The 21,281-nt window shown below is 37.2% G+C and overlaps 1 protein-coding gene across 1 annotated transcript in view; it reads left to right on the top strand.

Moving 5' to 3' along the window:
• LOC145440158 (thrombomodulin-like) overlaps positions 1-21,281 on the top strand; it is a 42,421-nt gene that overhangs the window by 1,252 nt on the left and 19,888 nt on the right. Inside the window, exons 3-5 of the mRNA XM_080317739.1 lie at positions 734-865; positions 926-1,050; positions 20,732-20,851. Of these exons, the coding sequence (XP_080173865.1) occupies positions 734-865; positions 926-1,050; positions 20,732-20,851 (377 nt within the window). The remainder of the gene's footprint in view (positions 1-733; positions 866-925; positions 1,051-20,731; positions 20,852-21,281) is intronic.

Below are 21,281 nucleotides of genomic sequence, written 5' to 3'. Positions count from 1 at the left end.
ATCATCAAAACATATTCGTCACACTTTAATGGTTTTGGGGGGATTGATCTAAATTTTATTGCTTCATCAGCGGTTGATAAAGAAGGAGGGTGGTGTTGTAACATCACATCAGTTTTTGAAAACACCTTGAATTTTACTCGGACTTGACTGGGTTGTGAATTGTAAAAGATTCGAGTTAAAACTATAAAACTAAGATTGACTTGGCACTCGGAACCTTTTGACCTGGACTTTTCCCGGACTTTCCCACGCCCTATTTTGGAAGCTGATTATGTTCAACATCTTCGCACACCCCAGAATAAAGGCAACTACCCCCAGGATAAGAACCACTATATTTGAACAAAGCATCCATACGGCCTACCCTAAACCGACTCTATGAGTATACCGCTATCTTGTAATTGCGATTACAATTCGATTTATTTTTGTAAATGATATATTTATTTATTATTGATCGCATTAAAACCAATATATGTAATACTAAATCGGGCTAAGCGCGAAGAAAATTGTCACGTAGCATAAATCTGCACAAAAATAATACTGTTTAAGTTGAGCTACGAAAAAATTATGAGCTTACTTCAAGCCTTCAAAATTCCGGAGATTTCGGCATATTTTGGAAATTCCTCCCGGACGCAGTTTTAGTAGTGAAATTCCGGACATGTCCCGGAAATTCCGGACGTATGGCAACCCTAAGCTAGACTCTAGATATTTTCTGAAATCAAGAGAAACAATAATTTAGCGGGTGCGACGCCATCTTCCGAATAGGCTTGGAGTATAAAACTGGAATCAGCGAAGCAGGCTGGTACTGGAGCGACACGAATATCTACGATGATATAGCTACATCACCTTTGCTCGATGATCAAGCGCGATGGTGAGAAAAGGGGGGAAAGTGGTTCACGTGCGGAAACAATATTAACATGATATGTTACAGGAATACGGAAAACGGAACGGAAAACGGCGTGGTAGGCGACGATACTACTGCTTGTGTCATGCCCAAAGATCGGACGTGGAAAAGAGTGAAATCTAGCGCTTTGCATCCTTTCATTTGCGAAACAAGTATACAAAGACATAGTGAATATTGTGACTACTTACCATAGGGCCGAGTGTACTCGAGTGATTCCATTTCGAATCGAGTCTTCGCGTAGAGTGAGGTATAATCGAGCGACACTCATTTTGACGTCATAACAGTGTGGATGATGCCGAAAGTTTAAAATTTGAACTATAACTTTAAAGAGGTCCCAAACACCATAATGCCATTTCTACTCTACATACAGATAAATTGGCATTTTTCGACCATGCTAATTCCATTGCTCATTGTCACGATGCTGCTGGTAGAGTTGCATCTAAAACAAATCGTGTTTCAAAACACTTTGTTTGAAACATGTTTGAACAGTCTTTTTAGAAATACTGTTTAAAAACATTTGTTTTAGAAATACGTATAGCACTGGTAGGTGAGAACGACTTTAGTGTAGGCTAAATCGGGGGCGCTGATCTCGGAAATGACATTGGTTTCTACGGATTGGCTCTATTTTTCAAGATATCACCTAATTTTGACATTTTTTAAAATATTTTTTTAACTTTATTCAAATTAGGTTACATTTTATCCTAACAGCCTATAATAAATGTTTTCTGTGCTGAAACCACAAGAATGTGAGAAATGTAAAACACAACTAGATCGGTGGAACAAAATTATCCATTCTTTTCCACATATCGAACACAAAAACACACCAATTATTAGTATTTTTAACGGATTCTCCTATTTTATTGTAATTTGTGACAATAAGCTTCCTATACCAATAAATGTGCTTGAAGTGAACAAAAAATAGCGGTAATTCGTTAATCACAAACCAAGTGAGGCCTGAACCTACAAAAAGAACACAATTTGTAAACACAGAAGAAATAAACAAACAAGTAATATTTTTGTTTACATATGAGTATTCAAATCTTCCCGTACAAATAAATCAGTATCGGGATGTGCATTGGTGAAGTTCTTGGATGCAACTCCTATTATTAACTCAAATTAGCTTGAAGTCATCTGCAGGAAAGTCCTATTGTACGACTTTGATGGGGACAGATTCACAATATAGGCAGCTATACGTAATCAGTCAAAATGTGAGCGTCACCGCCATTTTGATATTTCTTTTCCAATTATTTGATTTATAGGAGAAACATTCCACCTCGTTCCTCACTCATATTTTCCGGGTTTTAGGGGAAGCAATGATACTAAACTTTCATGCTCATGCTTATCGTTGATCGAAGAACGTTCGTGAACAGCACTTCCACGTTATCCCCATAGTTTATTTTTTGTTGTCTCAATACAAGTCAAGACCTTCGTTGCTATAAGCTGATCTTGAGTAAAAGGCGTTGTTCACTCTGTGTTCGTGATAATGTTGCGGAGTCAGTGTTAATACATTTTCTACAGCATATACTATTGCCATCGTCATCTTCTACTACATCCCATATCGTAACATCACTCGAAACCAGGTCTGTCAGGGACGTAAAGCTACAACTGGAAATTCAGGGAAGTGGGTAATTGGCTGTAAAGCAGAGTCAATGTTGAGGGCTATAACTTCTTGTTTCTGTTCCAACCTTACATCTCATTCATGTGATAATATCAATCACCATGGTCGCTCTTTGGCTTGGATGAAACTACGGGGATTACAAATTGCATCAATCAGACTTTACCATGATTCGATAAGCGCGAAGTTTCAGCCCAATGCTGGCGGAGCGTTTGCTGTGACCGGCGTTTATCTTGATCTCCCAATGTCACATCAACGTAGGCCTACTTCTAAGTGCACTAGGTGACATTTCACATGATTATTCATTTCATGTTCAACGTGTTCTCGTAACATTTGTAACAAACCAAATCTAGGTCATTACGACACTTTCTCTGTCTAGCTATATATCCTTCATTTTTTAACATGGGCATTTTTGAAATTCACATGAATTTAAATTTCTGAAAATGATAGCAAGGGAGATTACCGAACATTAAAAAGCGTCTGAAAGCGTGTTAAATGTGAGCCAATATCCATCGTGTCATTTGACTCTTTCTGTAGCTCAAATGTGTAATTGACGTAATCTGTTGGAAAAATTGTCTCTAAATGATAATTTTCAGGATAAAACTAACTATTACTTTATCATTGCCCTACAGCGCACATGGTAGTACTAGATGAGAGATTATATAAACCAGTGATTCCCAAGCGCGGCCCGGAGGCCCCCAAAAATATTAAGAAATCGAGTTATGACAAAAAATTAAATTTATATTTATAAAATACACTAGCTTGGCTTGGAGTCGGGAGTTTTTAATTAAGATTGCAGGAAATTTGTGAGTAGACTGCTATCGTTACGTCCAGTTGAACGAGCAGTAGCTATAGATATAGGTAAAGACAGGACTGTAACTGCCACACGCCAAACCCCCAATGAAGGGGGGGGGGTGAGCTCGAACGGGGCTCAAAATTATTTCGTGAATTAACATAAATTATAGAATGTTTCTGCACTCTTCCCACAAGAAAAAAATACGCAAGATTTATAGAAATGGGCGTATTGGCGTTGGCCATTACCGCGTCACGACGCACCAAGACATATAAAGTAGGCCATGTAACAGGCGACTCCAAGAAGTGTGCCAGAACGATCGGCAGCGAGAAAACCTTGGCCGAAAAGGACTGCCCTTATGCTGACCGAAAACGTCGTTATATGTAGAAAATACTGTCTCGACAATCATAACCTCACGAGAAAAAGACCATCCCGCAGGGAAAAATTATATTCCAGTGAAGAAATACCAATTTGAAATCGTGTGCGTCTCTTAGATTAGAAGACTGTTTGGGCGATTCTATATTTTTTTTTGATTTAGCAGACAGGAGGTCACGAAATAACATGTTACGGAATCATACTAATGGGCCCTACAGTTTCCAAGACACCTCACTCCTCTACCGGTAAATCTGATTACGTGAGCAGCGAGGACAAGAAATTCATGGCAATATGTATGCAATTCCCGACCATATTGACCGATTTTATTATGAATTATCGACAATTTTCGCGCTTCGCGCTGGCTCACTTAACAGTACAACATGTTTCGTGGGAAAACCGAACAAGGGGTTAGGTTTATCACCCTATGGGAGCCCAAGACCCAAGTTTACTATTTTTTTAGGGGGGGGGGGAGTAGTGAGGCTAAGGAACTTTGTTGCCGCCCCTCAGGCTATTTAGAATGTAAACACTCTCATAATATAATTAACGTCGGACTATGCCCGGTCCATGCTTCCGAGAAATAAATAACATTCATTATACGTGTGATGATACTTTCCTTAGATATTCTATTATGTGTATTTAGGACTAATATTCTAATATGTGTATATAGGACTAATGCGACTACTTTGAAAACGCGTACTGAGCTGTTTTTGGGAATATGAATTCTCGCTTGTTCTTATGCGAATTTAGAACTTTGTATTTTCGCGTATCAATAATTAATTAATGTTCATTTATTTCGAAAAAAGAGCATAATATGTCAGTAATAGCGTTAACGTCACAATCAGATAATACTCATCAACATGTCGAAGTGGCCTTTGTTGGATTTGAACTAAGTATTGCGTAAACTTGACATACTAAGCTGTTTTGTGACTTTCCTAAATAATATGAGAGTATCTTTTCCAGCTTTCAGAACTTGGACAATCGTGTCAGGACTATATCGCAACACCGCAGAATGTGTGCGTACAAAACGATACACAGTTATTTTTAGTGCCATCCGTACGACTTATGTTCAACTTGCAGTGCAACTGATGATTTAAAGACGGTAATATATTTTTCGAGTGTGACAATGGCACTCGTAAAGGTTATACAAACATTACCTTAAACTACTATTTACTTCATTGCAGAATTGATCGAAGTTACGATTGCAGCTGAAAAGAGTAAAGAGGTGGAAGCTAGTGATGATGACCTAACAATTACTGCTTGGGGCTGTCTATCCTTATTAAGGTACTTGGTAAGAACGTGGTAAAGCCATTGAACAGCAATTTTACACTCGCGGTTTTATTGTTATATATTAAAATTATACATACATTTCGCGCGATCAACTACGCATGATTTTATGTGAATTTCACCGATGGTGTCCGAGTTCTATGTGACATAAGTACAATTTCAGCATCGGTATTTGCAATAAAGCCTAAAAATTAAAGTTGCACCTTTTCGCGATTTATGCAGCTATTCGCGCAGATTTGCCGCATTTGCTATATCTGAAGTAGAATTTCAGCGTCGCTATTCACTATAAGCCGAGAAATGCACCTTCGCGCAATTTATATAGACAGACGCATTAACTTTGCTGCATCTGAAGTAGAATTTCAGCGTCGCTATTTGTTATAAGCCGAGAAATGTAAATTCCCGCAATTTTTACAGGCTCACACACTTTGCTGCGTCGGAAGTAAAATTTCAGCGTCGTTGTTTGCTATAAGCCGGGAAATTAGAGTCGCTGCTTCGCGCAATTTTTACAGGCAGTCTCACACACTTTGCTGCATCTGAGCTTCATACTAATACATGCATAATTTTTGCATGACGAGAAAACGGGTAATTAAATCATCAATAAACGCCGGAGGCGAGTCATTTAAACCTTGTTGCTAGATAATACCGCTTTCGGCTACAACAAAGTTGCTACAAAAATGGAAGCCCTAATGATCATGCAGAGAGTTCAACATGAATTTGTAATCCATGATGCTTGTAGTACCGACCATGATGTTATCCATGATGTATGTAATGTCACACACCTCGTTTACGCGAATACTTGGTATCTATGAACAATCGTGAAGTATACTGGATGTGCAATGTCTTGTTATTTTCATGGAAACATGGAGGTGTAACATGTTTGAATATTGTTCATTGGTTTGTCGATTCAGAGTTGATATCCGGATCCGGGTCCTAGTTTAAGTTTTAGAAAATATGATACCGACATCCCGACATCTTTCGAAAACAAAACCGTGGTCAATGCTTAAGAGACCATTTTTACTATTTTTCATCGCCATAAGTCATTCTGGACCGCGAAAACGCATTGTACGATATAGATGAAACTTATGCAAATCCTAGGATACTCATTTTCAAAGTAGCTTTTATAACACATTTTACACAATCAAATACACATGTGCAGTTTATTAATAACGAACAAGCACATTTACTAATCGTTCAGAACAAGGCATAGAGCTTCTTTGAGATCTTGACACACTTTTTTGATATCAGAATCCCTTTTTTGATTTGCGATGTAAAAGCAATAACAGTTTCGCATACATGAGCATATGATTACGAATAAACCGATATTGAAGTCTTCTGAGAGCATCGTCATTATTCTCTAGTCCACGCAATTTCCTTCTTAGTACGTTATGTCTTTCAACAGAGCATTTGAATTGCTATTTGAAAGTATCTAACAACTGTGAACTAATTCTTCAAGTTTGTTCATTGTGGCGTAACGACCATTTTTACGAATCCATAACTGTATCATTTGATATCGTTGCTCGGTTAAGTTATAGCAATCCATGTATTGACATTCGGTAATTTCATTGTCAGATAGCTCAAGTTTTTCGCGTGCAAACCTATACCAGTTCATCAGGTCAATTCGATGCATTATTACGTATATATCATTAGCAGTAATCTTTGACATATTCAATCTACAGCGTACAGCGAATAATCATGTAATAAATATTATACGTTATATATTGCCTTGCACTTGCTTCAACTGCAATAACAAAGGCGATCAACGCAATGTTGACGTAATCATATCTCAGCGTTACTGGAACTATTTCATTTATTTTGTGTGGAACCGTAACTGCGGCACCCAAAACCGCAATCAATAAACGGTATCATAATCGAATATTTACCTTGTGGAGTGTGTCACAATCCTTCCTCAGCGAAGCGTCCTGCGCTACTATTTCTTCAATATTGAACCTCTGTTCTCGCACACCCCATGTTCTCATACACACCCCTATAGCTCCTAAATATATCTCCATTCATCTATTCAGAGCAATAAACACATTTACACGGCGATTTTATATTCGAAATATACGATAATATCTCATTAATTACCATTTTGCGTAGTCTAAACATTGAAAGTCTGAGATTCAATACCCTTTCTTCGTTGATAAACATACACTAGTCGCTTGATTCTCTTTTAATCCACGGGTGCGTTCTTTGGCAGTCACGTTCGCCATCAACGCGAAATTTTAATAAAAAATAAAAAAAGAGCGAAAAATTACATTTTATCTCGGAACGCAACAAGAAAAATCGTATGAACTTGTAAACTACTTATTTATGACATAATAATAATTCTACTTGTACACTTATTCACATTTTATAACACTTTTAGTAATACTTAACGGTTTCAGTTTTAAATAAAACTCGGAATATAAACTAATCGAAAAATTCGGTAACCAATTTCGCGTAGGCTATGCATACAGATGAGGGAAGTTACATCAACGCGTGTTAACTAAGATATGTGATTTTAATAGCTAGTGCACTGATGCTTTTCCGACAGTGAATTAAATCTATAACCTATGTCTATGCTATAATTTATCTCCTAAAACGCTATGCCACTGCGGGCTATAACATTTCAGATCACTGACATCACAGACGCTAGCGTTCAAGGCTACATCTTTGACCTTGAAAGTTGGTACGCGGTTATAGGACATTATAAAAATGCACCATACCAAATCCCATCAGACATTTCATGATGGAACAACTTTAAAACTAACGCGGCTCTACATCGACTTTTTGCGTACATCTGTTTTGCGGGAGCGTATAGCACGTACCCATACATAACCAACTTTAATAACGGAATTACCATGCATTGAATCCCAACTCTAAACTTGATACGTAGTTGTAGGGCATTATGGCTATGCACCATGCTAAATTTCATCACACATCTAATGATGGAACACCTTTGAAACTATCGCAGTCGAATACCGACTTTTACGCATATCTGTTTTTCGTGAACATAGCATATACCCATACATAGTCAATTTTAATAACAGAATTAGCATGCTAAACATTAAATTCTCACCTTGAACGTTGGTACGCAGTTGTAGGACATAATAACAATGCACCATACCAAATTTCGTCAGACATTTCATGATGTAACACCTTCAAAACCAACGCAGTTCTATACAGACTTTTGGCTAAATCTGTTTTTCCGTAGCGTAGCACGTACCTAAACATAGTCAATTTTATTAACGGAATTACCATGTTAATATTCGACTCCCTACCTTGAAACTCGGTACGCAGTTGTAAGACATTATGACAATGCACCATGTCAAATTTTGCAAGTACTTTATCTTTACACGACGTTTTTTGTAAAATGAATACTAATTTTATTGAAAAAATAAAAAATAAAAAAGAGCGAAAAATTACATTATATCCCGGAACGCAACAAGAAAAATCGTATGAATTTGTAAACTACTTGTTCATGACATAATAATAATTCTACTTGTACACTTTTTCACATTTTATAACACTTTAAGTAATACTTAACAGTTTCAGTTTTAAATAAAAGACGGAATATAAACTAATCGAAAAATTCGGTAACCAATTTCGCGTAGGCTATGCATGCATACAAATGAGGAAAGTTACATCAACGCGTGTTAAAGTAGCTGTATCGAGTTATCGAATGATTTTCTCCTTACATCAAAACAACTAGAATGTATAACTAAATTAAAAAACGTATCTAAATGAGCTCCAGGGCATTGTGATTATGCTGCATACCAAATTTCATCACACATTTCATGATGGAACAACTTTAAAACTAACGCAGTTCTATAGCAACTTTTGCCTAAATCTGTTTTCGGTAGCGTGTACATATACATAGTCAGATTTAATAACAGAATTATCATGCTAATATGTGACTCCTCACCTTGAAACTTGGTACGTAGTTGTAGGACATTGTGATTATGCAGCATACCAAATTTCCTCACGCATTTCATAATGGAACAACTTTAAAACTAACGCGGTTCTACATCGACTTTTTGCATACATCTGTTTTGCGTGGGGGCGTATAGCACGTACCTATACATAGTTAACTTTAACAACGGAATTACCATGCTTAACATTGAATCCCATCTCGAAACTTGATACGTAGTTGTAGAACATTATGGCAATGCACCATGCTAAATTTCATCACACATCTAATGAAGGAACACCTTTAAAACTAACGCAGTCGAATACCGACTTTTACGCATATCTGTTTTGCGTGAACATAGCATATACCTATACATAGTCAATTTTAATAGCAGAATTACCGTGTTAAACATTGAATTCCCACCTTGAAAGTTGGTACGCGGTTATAGGAGATTATAACAATGCACCATACCAAATCCCATCACACATTTCATGATGGAACAACTTTAAAACTAACGCGGCTCTACATCGACTTTTTGCGTACATCTGTTTTGTGGGAGCGTATAGCACGTAGCCTACCCATACATAGCCAACTTTAATAACGGAATTACCATGCTTAACATTGAATCCCGACTCGAAACTTGATACGTAGTTATAGGACATTATGGCAATTCACCATGCTAAATTTCATCACACATCTAATGATGGAACACCTTTGAAACTATCGCAGTCGAATACCAACTTTTACGCATATCTGTTTTTCGTGAACATAGCATATACCCATACATAGTCAATTTTAATAACAGAATTAGCATGCTAAACATTAAATTCTCACCTTGAACGTTGATACGCGGTTGTAGGACATAATAACAATGCACCATACCAAATTTCGTCAGACATTTCATGATGTAACACCTTTAAAACTAGCGCAGTTCTATACCAACTTCGCGTGAATCTGTTTGCGGGAGCGTAGCACGTACCTATGCGTGATCAACTTTAGTGATGGAATTACATATGTAATTAAGTTTCAACACTTTTACAATGATTCGTCTTGCTTCCTATAACATCCCACTCGAGAAAATGCGTCGTAGGATATAGATGAAACTAGCACAACTCATCAAGACCGCTGAAAACAGTACATTTCAACATTTAGTAGCAGTAAATTTCTAGTAAAGTACAAGACGTGATGATTTCCGAGTGAGTTAAAAAGTAAGTATTGCAGGTATAGTTTACCTGAAAACCGAATACTCTGAAATAGAAGTAGATGCAGTGTAAATAGTTAATCACTTGATTAAGTTTAGTGCAAGCAGATAAAACCTATACTTGAGTAGTACAAAATGCACGAGTACTTCGCTATCGCCTCCCTCCACGTAATAAGTGTCTACGGTTTAAGACTGCTTTTACCGATACTCGTCGGTTTCAGTTTTAGATAGAATTCGGAAACCAAATAATTTCATAAACATAAGCTAATTTAATGAATTTACTCGAATGTACTATGCCGCGCTGATAAGATTAATTACAATATACTTATCATGTTACAGCGATTTTTCTAGGGTAGAAAATCTTTAAAATGTAGTAAGCAGGCCAAATGAAGATATTCGTTGAGCTGAATAAACATAAAAAATACTCTAGACTACTTTATCGGTACTTTACAGTTACAGTTTTAGATAAAATTTGTCCCTTTCACCTATAATTACACCTCCTCGCTATCTAAACATGTTTAGAATATATTATTTGCGATGATACGAACCCGTGAAGTACTCAAGTTGCTTTTCGTAGGATATAGATGGAACTGACAAGACCAGTGATCCACTGAAAAAAGTAAATTGTAGCAGTAAAGTCCCACTAAAGTACAAGAAGTAATGATTTCCCAGTTAGTTAAAAAGTAAGTATTGAGGTATAGTTTGGTCGAAAAAGCGAAAAACTCTGAAATAGAAGTAGATGCAGTGTAAATAGGTAATCACTTCATTAAGTATAGCGCAAGCAGGCCAAACCTATACTTAAGTACTGCAAATGTACAAGTACTTCGTTATGTTCTCCTTCCACGTAAAAAGTGACTAGGTTTTAGAGTACTTTATCGGTACTCGACAGTTTCAGTGTTAGATAAAATTTGGTAAGACTTTAAATTTTAAAGTAGTTTGAGCTTACGTTTGTATCACCTTGACAAGTAACATTATCAGACATGAAAATGATACTATCACCGAATATAGAAGTTAACACGCGTCAATGTGTTTCGGAATTCACGAGAAATTGCTTACTAAGAGAAGTATATTGTTGTATACACAATAGTGGAGAGAATATTTAAAATGTAGTAAGCAGGCCGATGGGTATTCGTTTAGTTGTATAGGCATAAAAAACATTCCCGCGCGCTCTTAAACAAAACACTTCCTAACCCTACCACCTAATACTAAGACGCGCGCGGGAATGTTTTTTATGCCTATACAACTAAACGAATACCCATCGGCCTGCTTACTACATTTTAAATATTCTCTCCACTATTGTGTATACAACAATATACTTCTCTTAGTAAGCAATTTCTCGTGAATTCTGAAACACATTGACGCGTGTTAACTTCTATATTCGGTGATAGTATCATTTTCATGTCTGATAATGTTACTTGTCAAGGTGATACAAACGTAAGCTCAAACTACTTTAAAATTTAAAGTCTTACCAAATTTTATCTAACACTGAAACTGTCGAGTACCGATAAAGTACTCTAAAACCTAGTCACTTTTTACGTGGAAGGAGAACATAACGAAGTACTTGTACATTTGCAGTACTTAAGTATAGGTTTGGCCTGCTTGCGCTATACTTAATGAAGTGATTACCTATTTACACTGCATCTACTTCTATTTCAGAGTTTTTCGCTTTTTCGACCAAACTATACCTCAATACTTACTTTTTAACTAACTGGGAAATCATTACTTCTTGTACTTTAGTGGGACTTTACTGCTACAATTTACTTTTTTCAGTGGATCACTGGTCTTGGTGAGTGTTGTCAGTTCCATCTATATCCTACGAAAAGCAACTTGAGTACTTCACGGGTTCGTATCATCGCAAATAATATATTCTAAACATGTTTAGATAGCGAGGAGGTGTAATTATAGGTGAAAGGGACAAATTTTATCTAAAACTGTAACTGTAAAGTACCGATAAAGTAGTCTAGAGTATTTTTTATGTTTATTCAGCTCAACGAATATCTTCATTTGGCCTGCTTACTACATTTTAAAGATTTTCTACGCTAGAAAAATCGCTGTAACATGATAAGTATATTGTAATTAATCTTATCAGCGCGGCATAGTACATTCGAGTAAATTCATTAAATTAGCTTATGTTTATGAAATTATTTGGTTTCCGAATTCTATCTAAAACTGAAACCGACGAGTATCGGTAAAAGCAGTCTTAAACCGTAGACACTTATTACGTGGAGGGAGGCGATAGCGAAGTACTCGTGCATTTTGTACTACTCAAGTATAGGTTTTATCTGCTTGCACTAAACTTAATCAAGTGATTAACTATTTACACTGCATCTACTTCTATTTCAGAGTATTCGGTTTTCAGGTAAACTATACCTGCAATACTTACTTTTTAACTCACTCGGAAATCATCACGTCTTGTACTTTACTAGAAATTTACTGCTACTAAATGTTGAAATGTACTGTTTTCAGCGGTCTTGATGAGTTGTGCTAGTTTCATCTATATCCTACGACGCATTTTCTCGAGTGGGATGTTATAGGAAGCAAGACGAATCATTGTAAAAGTGTTGAAACTTAATTACATATGTAATTCCATCACTAAAGTTGATCACGCATAGGTACGTGCTACGCTCCCGCAAACAGATTCACGCGAAGTTGGTATAGAACTGCGCTAGTTTTAAAGGTGTTACATCATGAAATGTCTGACGAAATTTGGTATGGTGCATTGTTATTATGTCCTACAACCGCGTATCAACGTTCAAGGTGAGAATTTAATGTTTAGCATGCTAATTCTGTTATTAAAATTGACTATGTATGGGTATATGCTATGTTCACGAAAAACAGATATGCGTAAAAGTTGGTATTCGACTGCGATAGTTTCAAAGGTGTTCCATCATTAGATGTGTGATGAAATTTAGCATGGTGAATTGCCATAATGTCCTATAACTACGTATCAAGTTTCGAGTCGGGATTCAATGTTAAGCATGGTAATTCCGTTATTAAAGTTGGCTATGTATGGGTAGGCTACGTGCTATACGCTCCCACAAAACAGATGTACGCAAAAAGTCGATGTAGAGCCGCGTTAGTTTTAAAGTTGTTCCATCATGAAATGTGTGATGGGATTTGGTATGGTGCATTGTTATAATCTCCTATAACCGCGTACCAACTTTCAAGGTGGGAATTCAATGTTTAACACGGTAATTCTGCTATTAAAATTGACTATGTATAGGTATATGCTATGTTCACGCAAAACAGATATGCGTAAAAGTCGGTATTCGACTGCGTTAGTTTTAAAGGTGTTCCTTCATTAGATGTGTGATGAAATTTAGCATGGTGCATTGCCATAATGTTCTACAACTACGTATCAAGTTTCGAGTTGGGATTCAATGTTAAGCATGGTAATTCCGTTGTTAAAGTTAACTATGTATAGGTACGTGCTATACGCCCCCACGCAAAACAGATGTATGCAAAAAGTCGATGTAGAACCGCGTTAGTTTTAAAGTTGTTCCATTATGAAATGCGTGAGGAAATTTGGTATGCTGCATAATCACAATGTCCTACAACTACGTACCAAGTTTCAAGGTGAGGAGTCACATATTAGCATGATAATTCTGTTATTAAATCTGACTATGTATATGTACACGCTACCGAAAACAGATTTAGGCAAAAGTTGCTATAGAACTGCGTTAGTTTTAAAGTTGTTCCATCATGAAATGTGTGATGAAATTTGGTATGCAGCATAATCACAATGCCCTGGAGCTCATTTAGATACGTTTTTTAATTTAGTTATACATTCTAGTTGTTTTGATGTAAGGAGAAAATCATTCGATAACTCGATACAGCTACTTTAACACGCGTTGATGTAACTTTCCTCATTTGTATGCATGCATAGCCTACGCGAAATTGGTTACCGAATTTTTCGATTAGTTTATATTCCGTCTTTTATTTAAAACTGAAACTGTTAAGTATTACTTAAAGTGTTATAAAATGTGAAAAAGTGTACAAGTAGAATTATTATTATGTCATGAACAAGTAGTTTACAAATTCATACGATTTTTCTTGTTGCGTTCCGGGATATAATGTAATTTTTCGCTCTTTTTTATTTTTTATTTTTTCAATAAAATTAGTATTCATTTTACAAAAAACGTCGTGTAAAGATAAAGTACTTGCAAAATTTGACATGGTGCATTGTCATAATGTCTTACAACTGCGTACCGAGTTTCAAGGTAGGGAGTCGAATATTAACATGGTAATTCCGTTAATAAAATTGACTATGTTTAGGTACGTGCTACGCTACGGAAAAACAGATTTAGCCAAAAGTCTGTATAGAACTGCGTTGGTTTTGAAGGTGTTACATCATGAAATGTCTGACGAAATTTGGTATGGTGCATTGTTATTATGTCCTACAACTGCGTACCAACGTTCAAGGTGAGAATTTAATGTTTAGCATGCTAATTCTGTTATTAAAATTGACTATGTATGGGTATATGCTATGTTCACGAAAAACAGATATGCGTAAAAGTCGGTATTCGACTGCGATAGTTTCAAAGGTGTTCCATCATTAGATGTGTGATGAAATTTAGCATGGTGCATAGCCATAATGCCCTACAACTACGTATCAAGTTTAGAGTTGGGATTCAATGCATGGTAATTCCGTTATTAAAGTTGGTTATGTATGGGTACGTGCTATACGCTCCCGCAAAACAGATGTACGCAAAAAGTCGATGTAGAGCCGCGTTAGTTTTAAAGTTGTTCCATCATGAAATGTCTGATGGGATTTGGTATGGTGCATTTTTATAATGTCCTATAACCGCGTACCAACTTTCAAGGTCAAAGATGTAGCCTTGAACGCTAGCGTCTGTGATGTCAGTGATCTGAAATGTTATAGCCCGCAGTGGCATAGCGTTTTAGGAGATAAATTATAGCATAGACATAGGTTATAGATTTAATTCACTGTCGGAAAAGCATCAGTGCACTAGCTATTAAAATCACATATCTTAGTTAACACGCGTTGATGTAACTTCCCTCATCTGTATGCATAGCCTACGCGAAATTGGTTACCGAATTTTTCGATTAGTTTATATTCCGAGTTTTATTTAAAACTGAAACCGTTAAGTATTACTAAAAGTGTTATAAAATGTGAATAAGTGTACAAGTAGAATTATTATTATGTCATAAATAAGTAGTTTACAAGTTCATACGATTTTTCTTGTTGCGTTCCGAGATAAAATGTAATTTTTCGCTCTTTTTTATTTTTTATTAAAATTTCGCGTTGATGGCGAACGTGACTGCCAAAGAACGCACCCGTGGATTAAAAGAGAATCAAGCGACTAGTGTATGTTTATCAACGAAGAAAGGGTATTGAATCTCAGACTTTCAATGTTTACACTACGCAAAATGGTAATTAATGAGATATTATCGTATATTTCGAATGTAAAATCGCCGTGTAAATGTGTTTATTGCTCTGAATAGATGAATGGAGATATATTTAGGAGCTATAGGGGTGTGTATGAGAACATGGGGTGTGCGAGAACAGAGGTTCAATATTGAAGAAATAGTAGCGCAGGACGCTTCGCTGAGGAAGGATTGTGACACACTCCACAAGGTAAATATTCGATTATGATACCGTTTATTGATTGCGGTTTTGGGTGCCGCAGTTACGGTTCCACACAAAATAAATGAAATAGTTCCAGTAACGCTGAGATATGATTACGTCAACATTGCGTTGATCGCCTTTGTTATTGCAGTTGAAGCAAGTGCAAGGCAATATATAACGTATAATATTTATTACATGATTATTCGCTGTACGCTGTAGATTGAATATGTCAAAGATTACTGCTAATGATATATACGTAATAATGCATCGAATTGACCTGATGAACTGGTATAGGTTTGCACGCGAAAAACTTGAGCTATCTGACAATGAAATTACCGAATGTCAATACATGGATTGCTATAACTTAACCGAGCAACGATATCAAATGATACAGTTATGGATTCGTAAAAATGGTCGTTACGCCACAATGAACAAACTTGAAGAATTAGTTCACGGTTGTTAGATACTTTCAAATAGCAATTCAAATGCTCTGTTGTAAGACATAACGTACTAAGAAGGAAATTGCGTGGACTAGAGAATAATGACGATGCTCTCAGAAGACTTCAATATCGGTTTATTCGTAATCATATGCTCATGTATGCGAAACTGTTATTGCTTTTACATCGCAAATCAAAAAAGGGATTCTGATATCAAAAAAGTGTGTCAAGATCTCAAAGAAGCTCTATGCCTTGTTCTGAACGATTAGTAAATGTGCTTGTTCGTTATTAATAAACTGCACATGTGTATTTGATTGTGTAAAATGTGTTATAAAAGCTACTTTGAAAATGAGTATCCTAGGATTTGCATAAGTTTCATCTATATCGTACAATGCGTTTTCGCGGTCCAGAATGACTTATGGCGATGAAAAATAGTAAAAATGGTCTCTTAAGCATTGACCACGGTTTTGTTTTCGAAAGATGTCGGGATGTCGGTATCGTATTTTCTAAAACTTAAACTAGGACCCGGATCCGGATATCAACTCTGAATCGACAAACCAATGAACAATATTCAAACATGTTACACCTCCATGTTTCCATGAAAATAACAAGACATTGCACATCCAGTATACTTCACGATTGTTCATAGATACCAAGTATTCGCGTAAACGAGGTGTGTGACATTACATACATCATGGATAACATCATGGTCGGTACTACAAGCATCATGGATTACAAATTCATGTTGAACTCTCTGCATGATCATTAGGGCTTCCATTTTTGTAGCAACTTTGTTGTAGCCGAAAGCGGTATTATCTAGCAACAAGGTTTAAATGACTCGCCTCCGGCGTTTATTGATGATTTAATTACCCGTTTTCTCGTCATGCAAAAATTATGCATGTATTAGTATGAAGCTCAGATGCAGCAAAGTGTGTGAGACTGCCTGTAAAAATTGCGCGAAGCAGCGACTCTAATTTCCCGGCTTATAGCAAACAACGACGCTGAAATTTTACTTCAGACGCAGCAAAGTGTGTGAGCCTGTAAAAATTGCGGGAATTTACATTTCTCGGCTTATAACAAATAGCGACGCTGAAATTCTACTTCAGATGCAGCAAAGTTAATGCGTCTGTCTATATAAATTGCGCGAAGGTGCATTTCTCGGCTTATAGTGAATAGCGACGCTGAAATTCTACTTCAGATATAGCAAATGCGGCAAATCTGCGCGAATAGCTGCATAAATCGCGAAAAGGTGCAACTCTAATTTTTAGGCTTTATTGCAAATACCGATGCTGAAATTGTACTTATGTCACATAGAACTCGGACACCATCGGTGAAATTCACATAAAATCATGCGTAGTTGATCGCGCGAAATGTATGTATAATTTTAATATATAACAATAAAACCGCGAGTGTAAAATTGCTGTTCAATGGCTTTACCACGTTCTTACCAAGTACCTTAATAAGGATAGACAGCCCCAAGCAGTAATTGTTAGGTCATCATCACTAGCTTCCACCTCTTTACTCTTTTCAGCTGCAATCGTAACTTCGATCAATTCTGCAATGAAGTAAATAGTAGTTTAAGGTAATGTTTGTATAACCTTTACGAGTGCCATTGTCACACTCGAAAAATATATTACCGTCTTTAAATCATCAGTTGCACTGCAAGTTGAACATAAGTCGTACGGATGGCACTAAAAATAACTGTGTATCGTTTTGTACGCACACATACTGCGGTGTTGCGATATAGTCCTGACACGATTGTCCAAGTTCTGAAAGCTGGAAAAGATACTCTCATATTATTTAGGAAAGTCACAAAACAGCTTAGTATGTCAAGTTTACGCAATACTTAGTTCAAATCCAACAAAGGCCACTTCGACATGTTGATGAGTATTATCTGATTGTGACGTTAACGCTATTACTGACATATTATGCTCTTTTTTCGAAATAAATGAACATTAATTAATTATTGATACGCGAAAATACAAAGTTCTAAATTCGCATAAGAACAAGCGAGAATTCATATTCCCAAAAACAGCTCAGTACGCGTTTTCAAAGTAGTCGCATTAGTCCTATATACACATATTAGAATATTAGTCCTAAATACACATAATAGAATATCTAAGGAAAGTATCATCACACGTATAATGAATGTTATTTATTTCTCGGAAGCATGGACCGGGCATAGTCCGACGTTAATTATATTATGAGAGTGTTTACATTCTAAATAGCCTGAGGGGCGGCAACAAAGTTCCTTAGCCTCACTACTGGGGGGGCTGACGAAGTGCTGTTTCCTTCCTGCCAACGATTATATACGTTCGAAGATGTTTAATTATTATGGAGGGCCCTACCTTTACAAACACACTTTCCTCGGCCCTACCTGTAAAACTGATTACGTGAGCAGAGAGAGGATAAAAATTGATAGCATTATATGCAATTCCTGATCATATTGACCGATTCAATCATGAATTACAGAAAATTTTCGCGCTTTGCACGTCCAGGCGATAAAACCTGACCAACTAAATCGCCCCGAAAGCAGCATAATAGGTAGTCCTGTAGCTCGATCACGACCGAAGCGTCTGCAAAATTTGATAGGTCCGGTCTTTATCGAAAACTAGCTTCGCACTGATTCCAAAAATGCAAATTGGAATCTCGCCAGGGCAATAACACTACTTCGAAATAGCCTCCAAAGGTCGACTGTTCTGAACAATGGGAGCGCAGCAACATAATAAGCATAACAATGGTCAGTAGCGTCAAGTGATTGATCGGAACAATGCCAATTTTCGTATTTTGATGACATTTGGGTCCGTGTAATTTCTCTGGTATTCGTGCGGCCCCGACCGTGCTCTGAAATTCTAAATTTGGCCCTGACAGCGAAAAAGTTTGGGAACCACTGATATAAACTAATCTAAACCCGTATTCACCTCCTCCAGTGCGAGTTAACATTACCACACACATAGCATATGTAGGAAGAGGCAATCTCTCAAAAAATAGAGCAAAAGTAAAGCGATTTTCGGACTCAGCGCCATTGATATACCCCTGAATCGATCTCACATATCATGATTTTTGAAAAAACAATTTTTTTTGTTACCCTGTATAAATATATCGTAATTGGGTTAGTATTTTCGAAAAACCATGTAGTATAAGCTTACGGAAGATTTTCACGAGATATAGTTGATATATACGATATGGAATGGTTAGAAGCCTCGAAATCGTCGTCGGTTCAACAGCAATAGTACCTAAATATAGATTATTGGTACGGCATGGATGTTCTAACGATGATGACTGCCGACCGTTAAGACGCTACATATCGATGTAGTACTGGTTAAAGTTATTTTTAGACCGTTTATGGCATAGGTCGGGAGCCTTTTTGTCAAAAGAGCAGTGACGTGCGGTCAACGAAGGCAAATGAGGCAGTGCCTCATCTATCGTCAGGACGTGTAGAAGAAAATTGCGAAACCCGCCAATGATAAATAGTGCAAGTTTCTGTTGAACTTAAATCTTGGGAAAGTTGCAGTTAGTTTTACCGAAAGTTGCATTTCTAACTTTTTAAATATACCAGGGTGTGAGATATTCCAAAAGTTCAAGATTTGCTGGGTATCTGCTTGTTTGTTCTATCTTGCCTGTTAATATTGATTAAATAACTAATAAGAAATTCAGTTAGAAGTGATGCAGCAGTGCGATCACATATATTTGAATTATATTTTTGTGTAATTCTGATTCTCTCCTGCATATAACGCTTTCGCAATGGCGTTCTCTCTTCTCTGATTAACTAGTTGTTGTCCATTTTTTCAGAAAACTCTGAACTCTCTTTGCACTCATTGTCTTTGTCTCGAAATTTGGTGTTAAGGTTAGCAACTTGTTCCTGACAAGTGTGGAACGACAACACCGCTGTCGGATATTTATAATGTGGCCTATGAATATCATTTATATTTTCTTTCGCGAGGTATTATTTATTGGAAGTAATTCTTGAAAATGTCAACATTTGTTAAAATAATACAAACAATTTTCAATCTACTCAGAATTACTTCGCGGGCCGGATGAAATTGCCTGGCGGGCCGTATGTTTGACACCCCTGCCTAAACTTAATATAACTACTCTTACAGCTGAAACATTATTGATTAGGACACAGCTGTAAAATTACTGATAACTCGGCATTCTATGACGCGTTTACAAAATCACTGCCGTCAGTGGACTCATTGTACAGATTGGATCACACAATAGGCCAGCCGCCGCGCTCACAATCATTGAAGCATAGATGATTACTGCAAACATATAGCCTTGATTTCCTGCTTGCTAGCCAACTAAGCATTATACGGTAGTGGGATCGTGGCTTGCTCACCCTTGAGCTGCTACTTTCGAACGCTTTGTGCGAAATGAATACGATTTTCCTGTGTGCAGGCCCAATAATGTTTTATATCAATAATTTACGGAACCAGACTAAACAACGCAGAGCTTTTGAAATTGTCCAAATTTTGGTCAAGCCTGATGAGGTTGTCACGACATCACATCACTCTCTACACATAAATATGGTGCCAAAACAAATCCCATGCGGGGAACCTTGATTTGGCGCCACCACGATATCACGAGTCTTCTGTTATGACGTCACATTTCATTGAATTCACATTCATTGAACCAATGATTACCTATAGAAATCAATCCATGCAATGGAGTAAGCTGCGCAGTCAACATGGAATGTGTCAACGGGGATTGTGTGTGTCAGAATGGATTTGTTCCAGCACTAAGCACCGGACAGGGCTGCGTGAGACCAGGTATGTGGTGTTCCATATATTATCACTCAAATAAATTAAACAATCATTATCTAGATCAGTGGTTCCCAACGTGGGCGATATCGCCCCCCAGGGGTCGATTTGTCGGTCCAGGGGGGCGAAAATAGCCAAGGGGGCGATAGGGGGGCGAAAATTGACGAAGGGGGCGATAGGGGGCGATTGCGCGTTGAAATGGCTATATTGGTGTTCATGACCATAACTGCCACACCCAAACCCTCAATTGGGATGGGGGGCCCACAGTTTTTTCGTGAATGGGGCTGTTCCACTTCATTTTGAACACGCGGTGGCGACAAAGGTAACTCGACCCAAATCAGTTTTGTTGCTATATACTTTACTATGGGACTGGAGTAAACATCGACCTAATTTCGTCTCTTGACGTACAACGAGGATGGTGAAAGTATCCATATCAACT

The sequence above is a fragment of the Botryllus schlosseri genome, chromosome 6 (assembly GCF_051294905.1).
Source record: "Botryllus schlosseri isolate E-star chromosome 6, Bs_hap1, whole genome shotgun sequence".
NCBI lineage: Eukaryota > Metazoa > Chordata > Ascidiacea > Stolidobranchia > Styelidae > Botryllus > Botryllus schlosseri.
The sequence above is the reverse complement of the archived record's forward strand: the minus strand, read 5'-3'. Positions and strand labels throughout refer to the sequence as shown.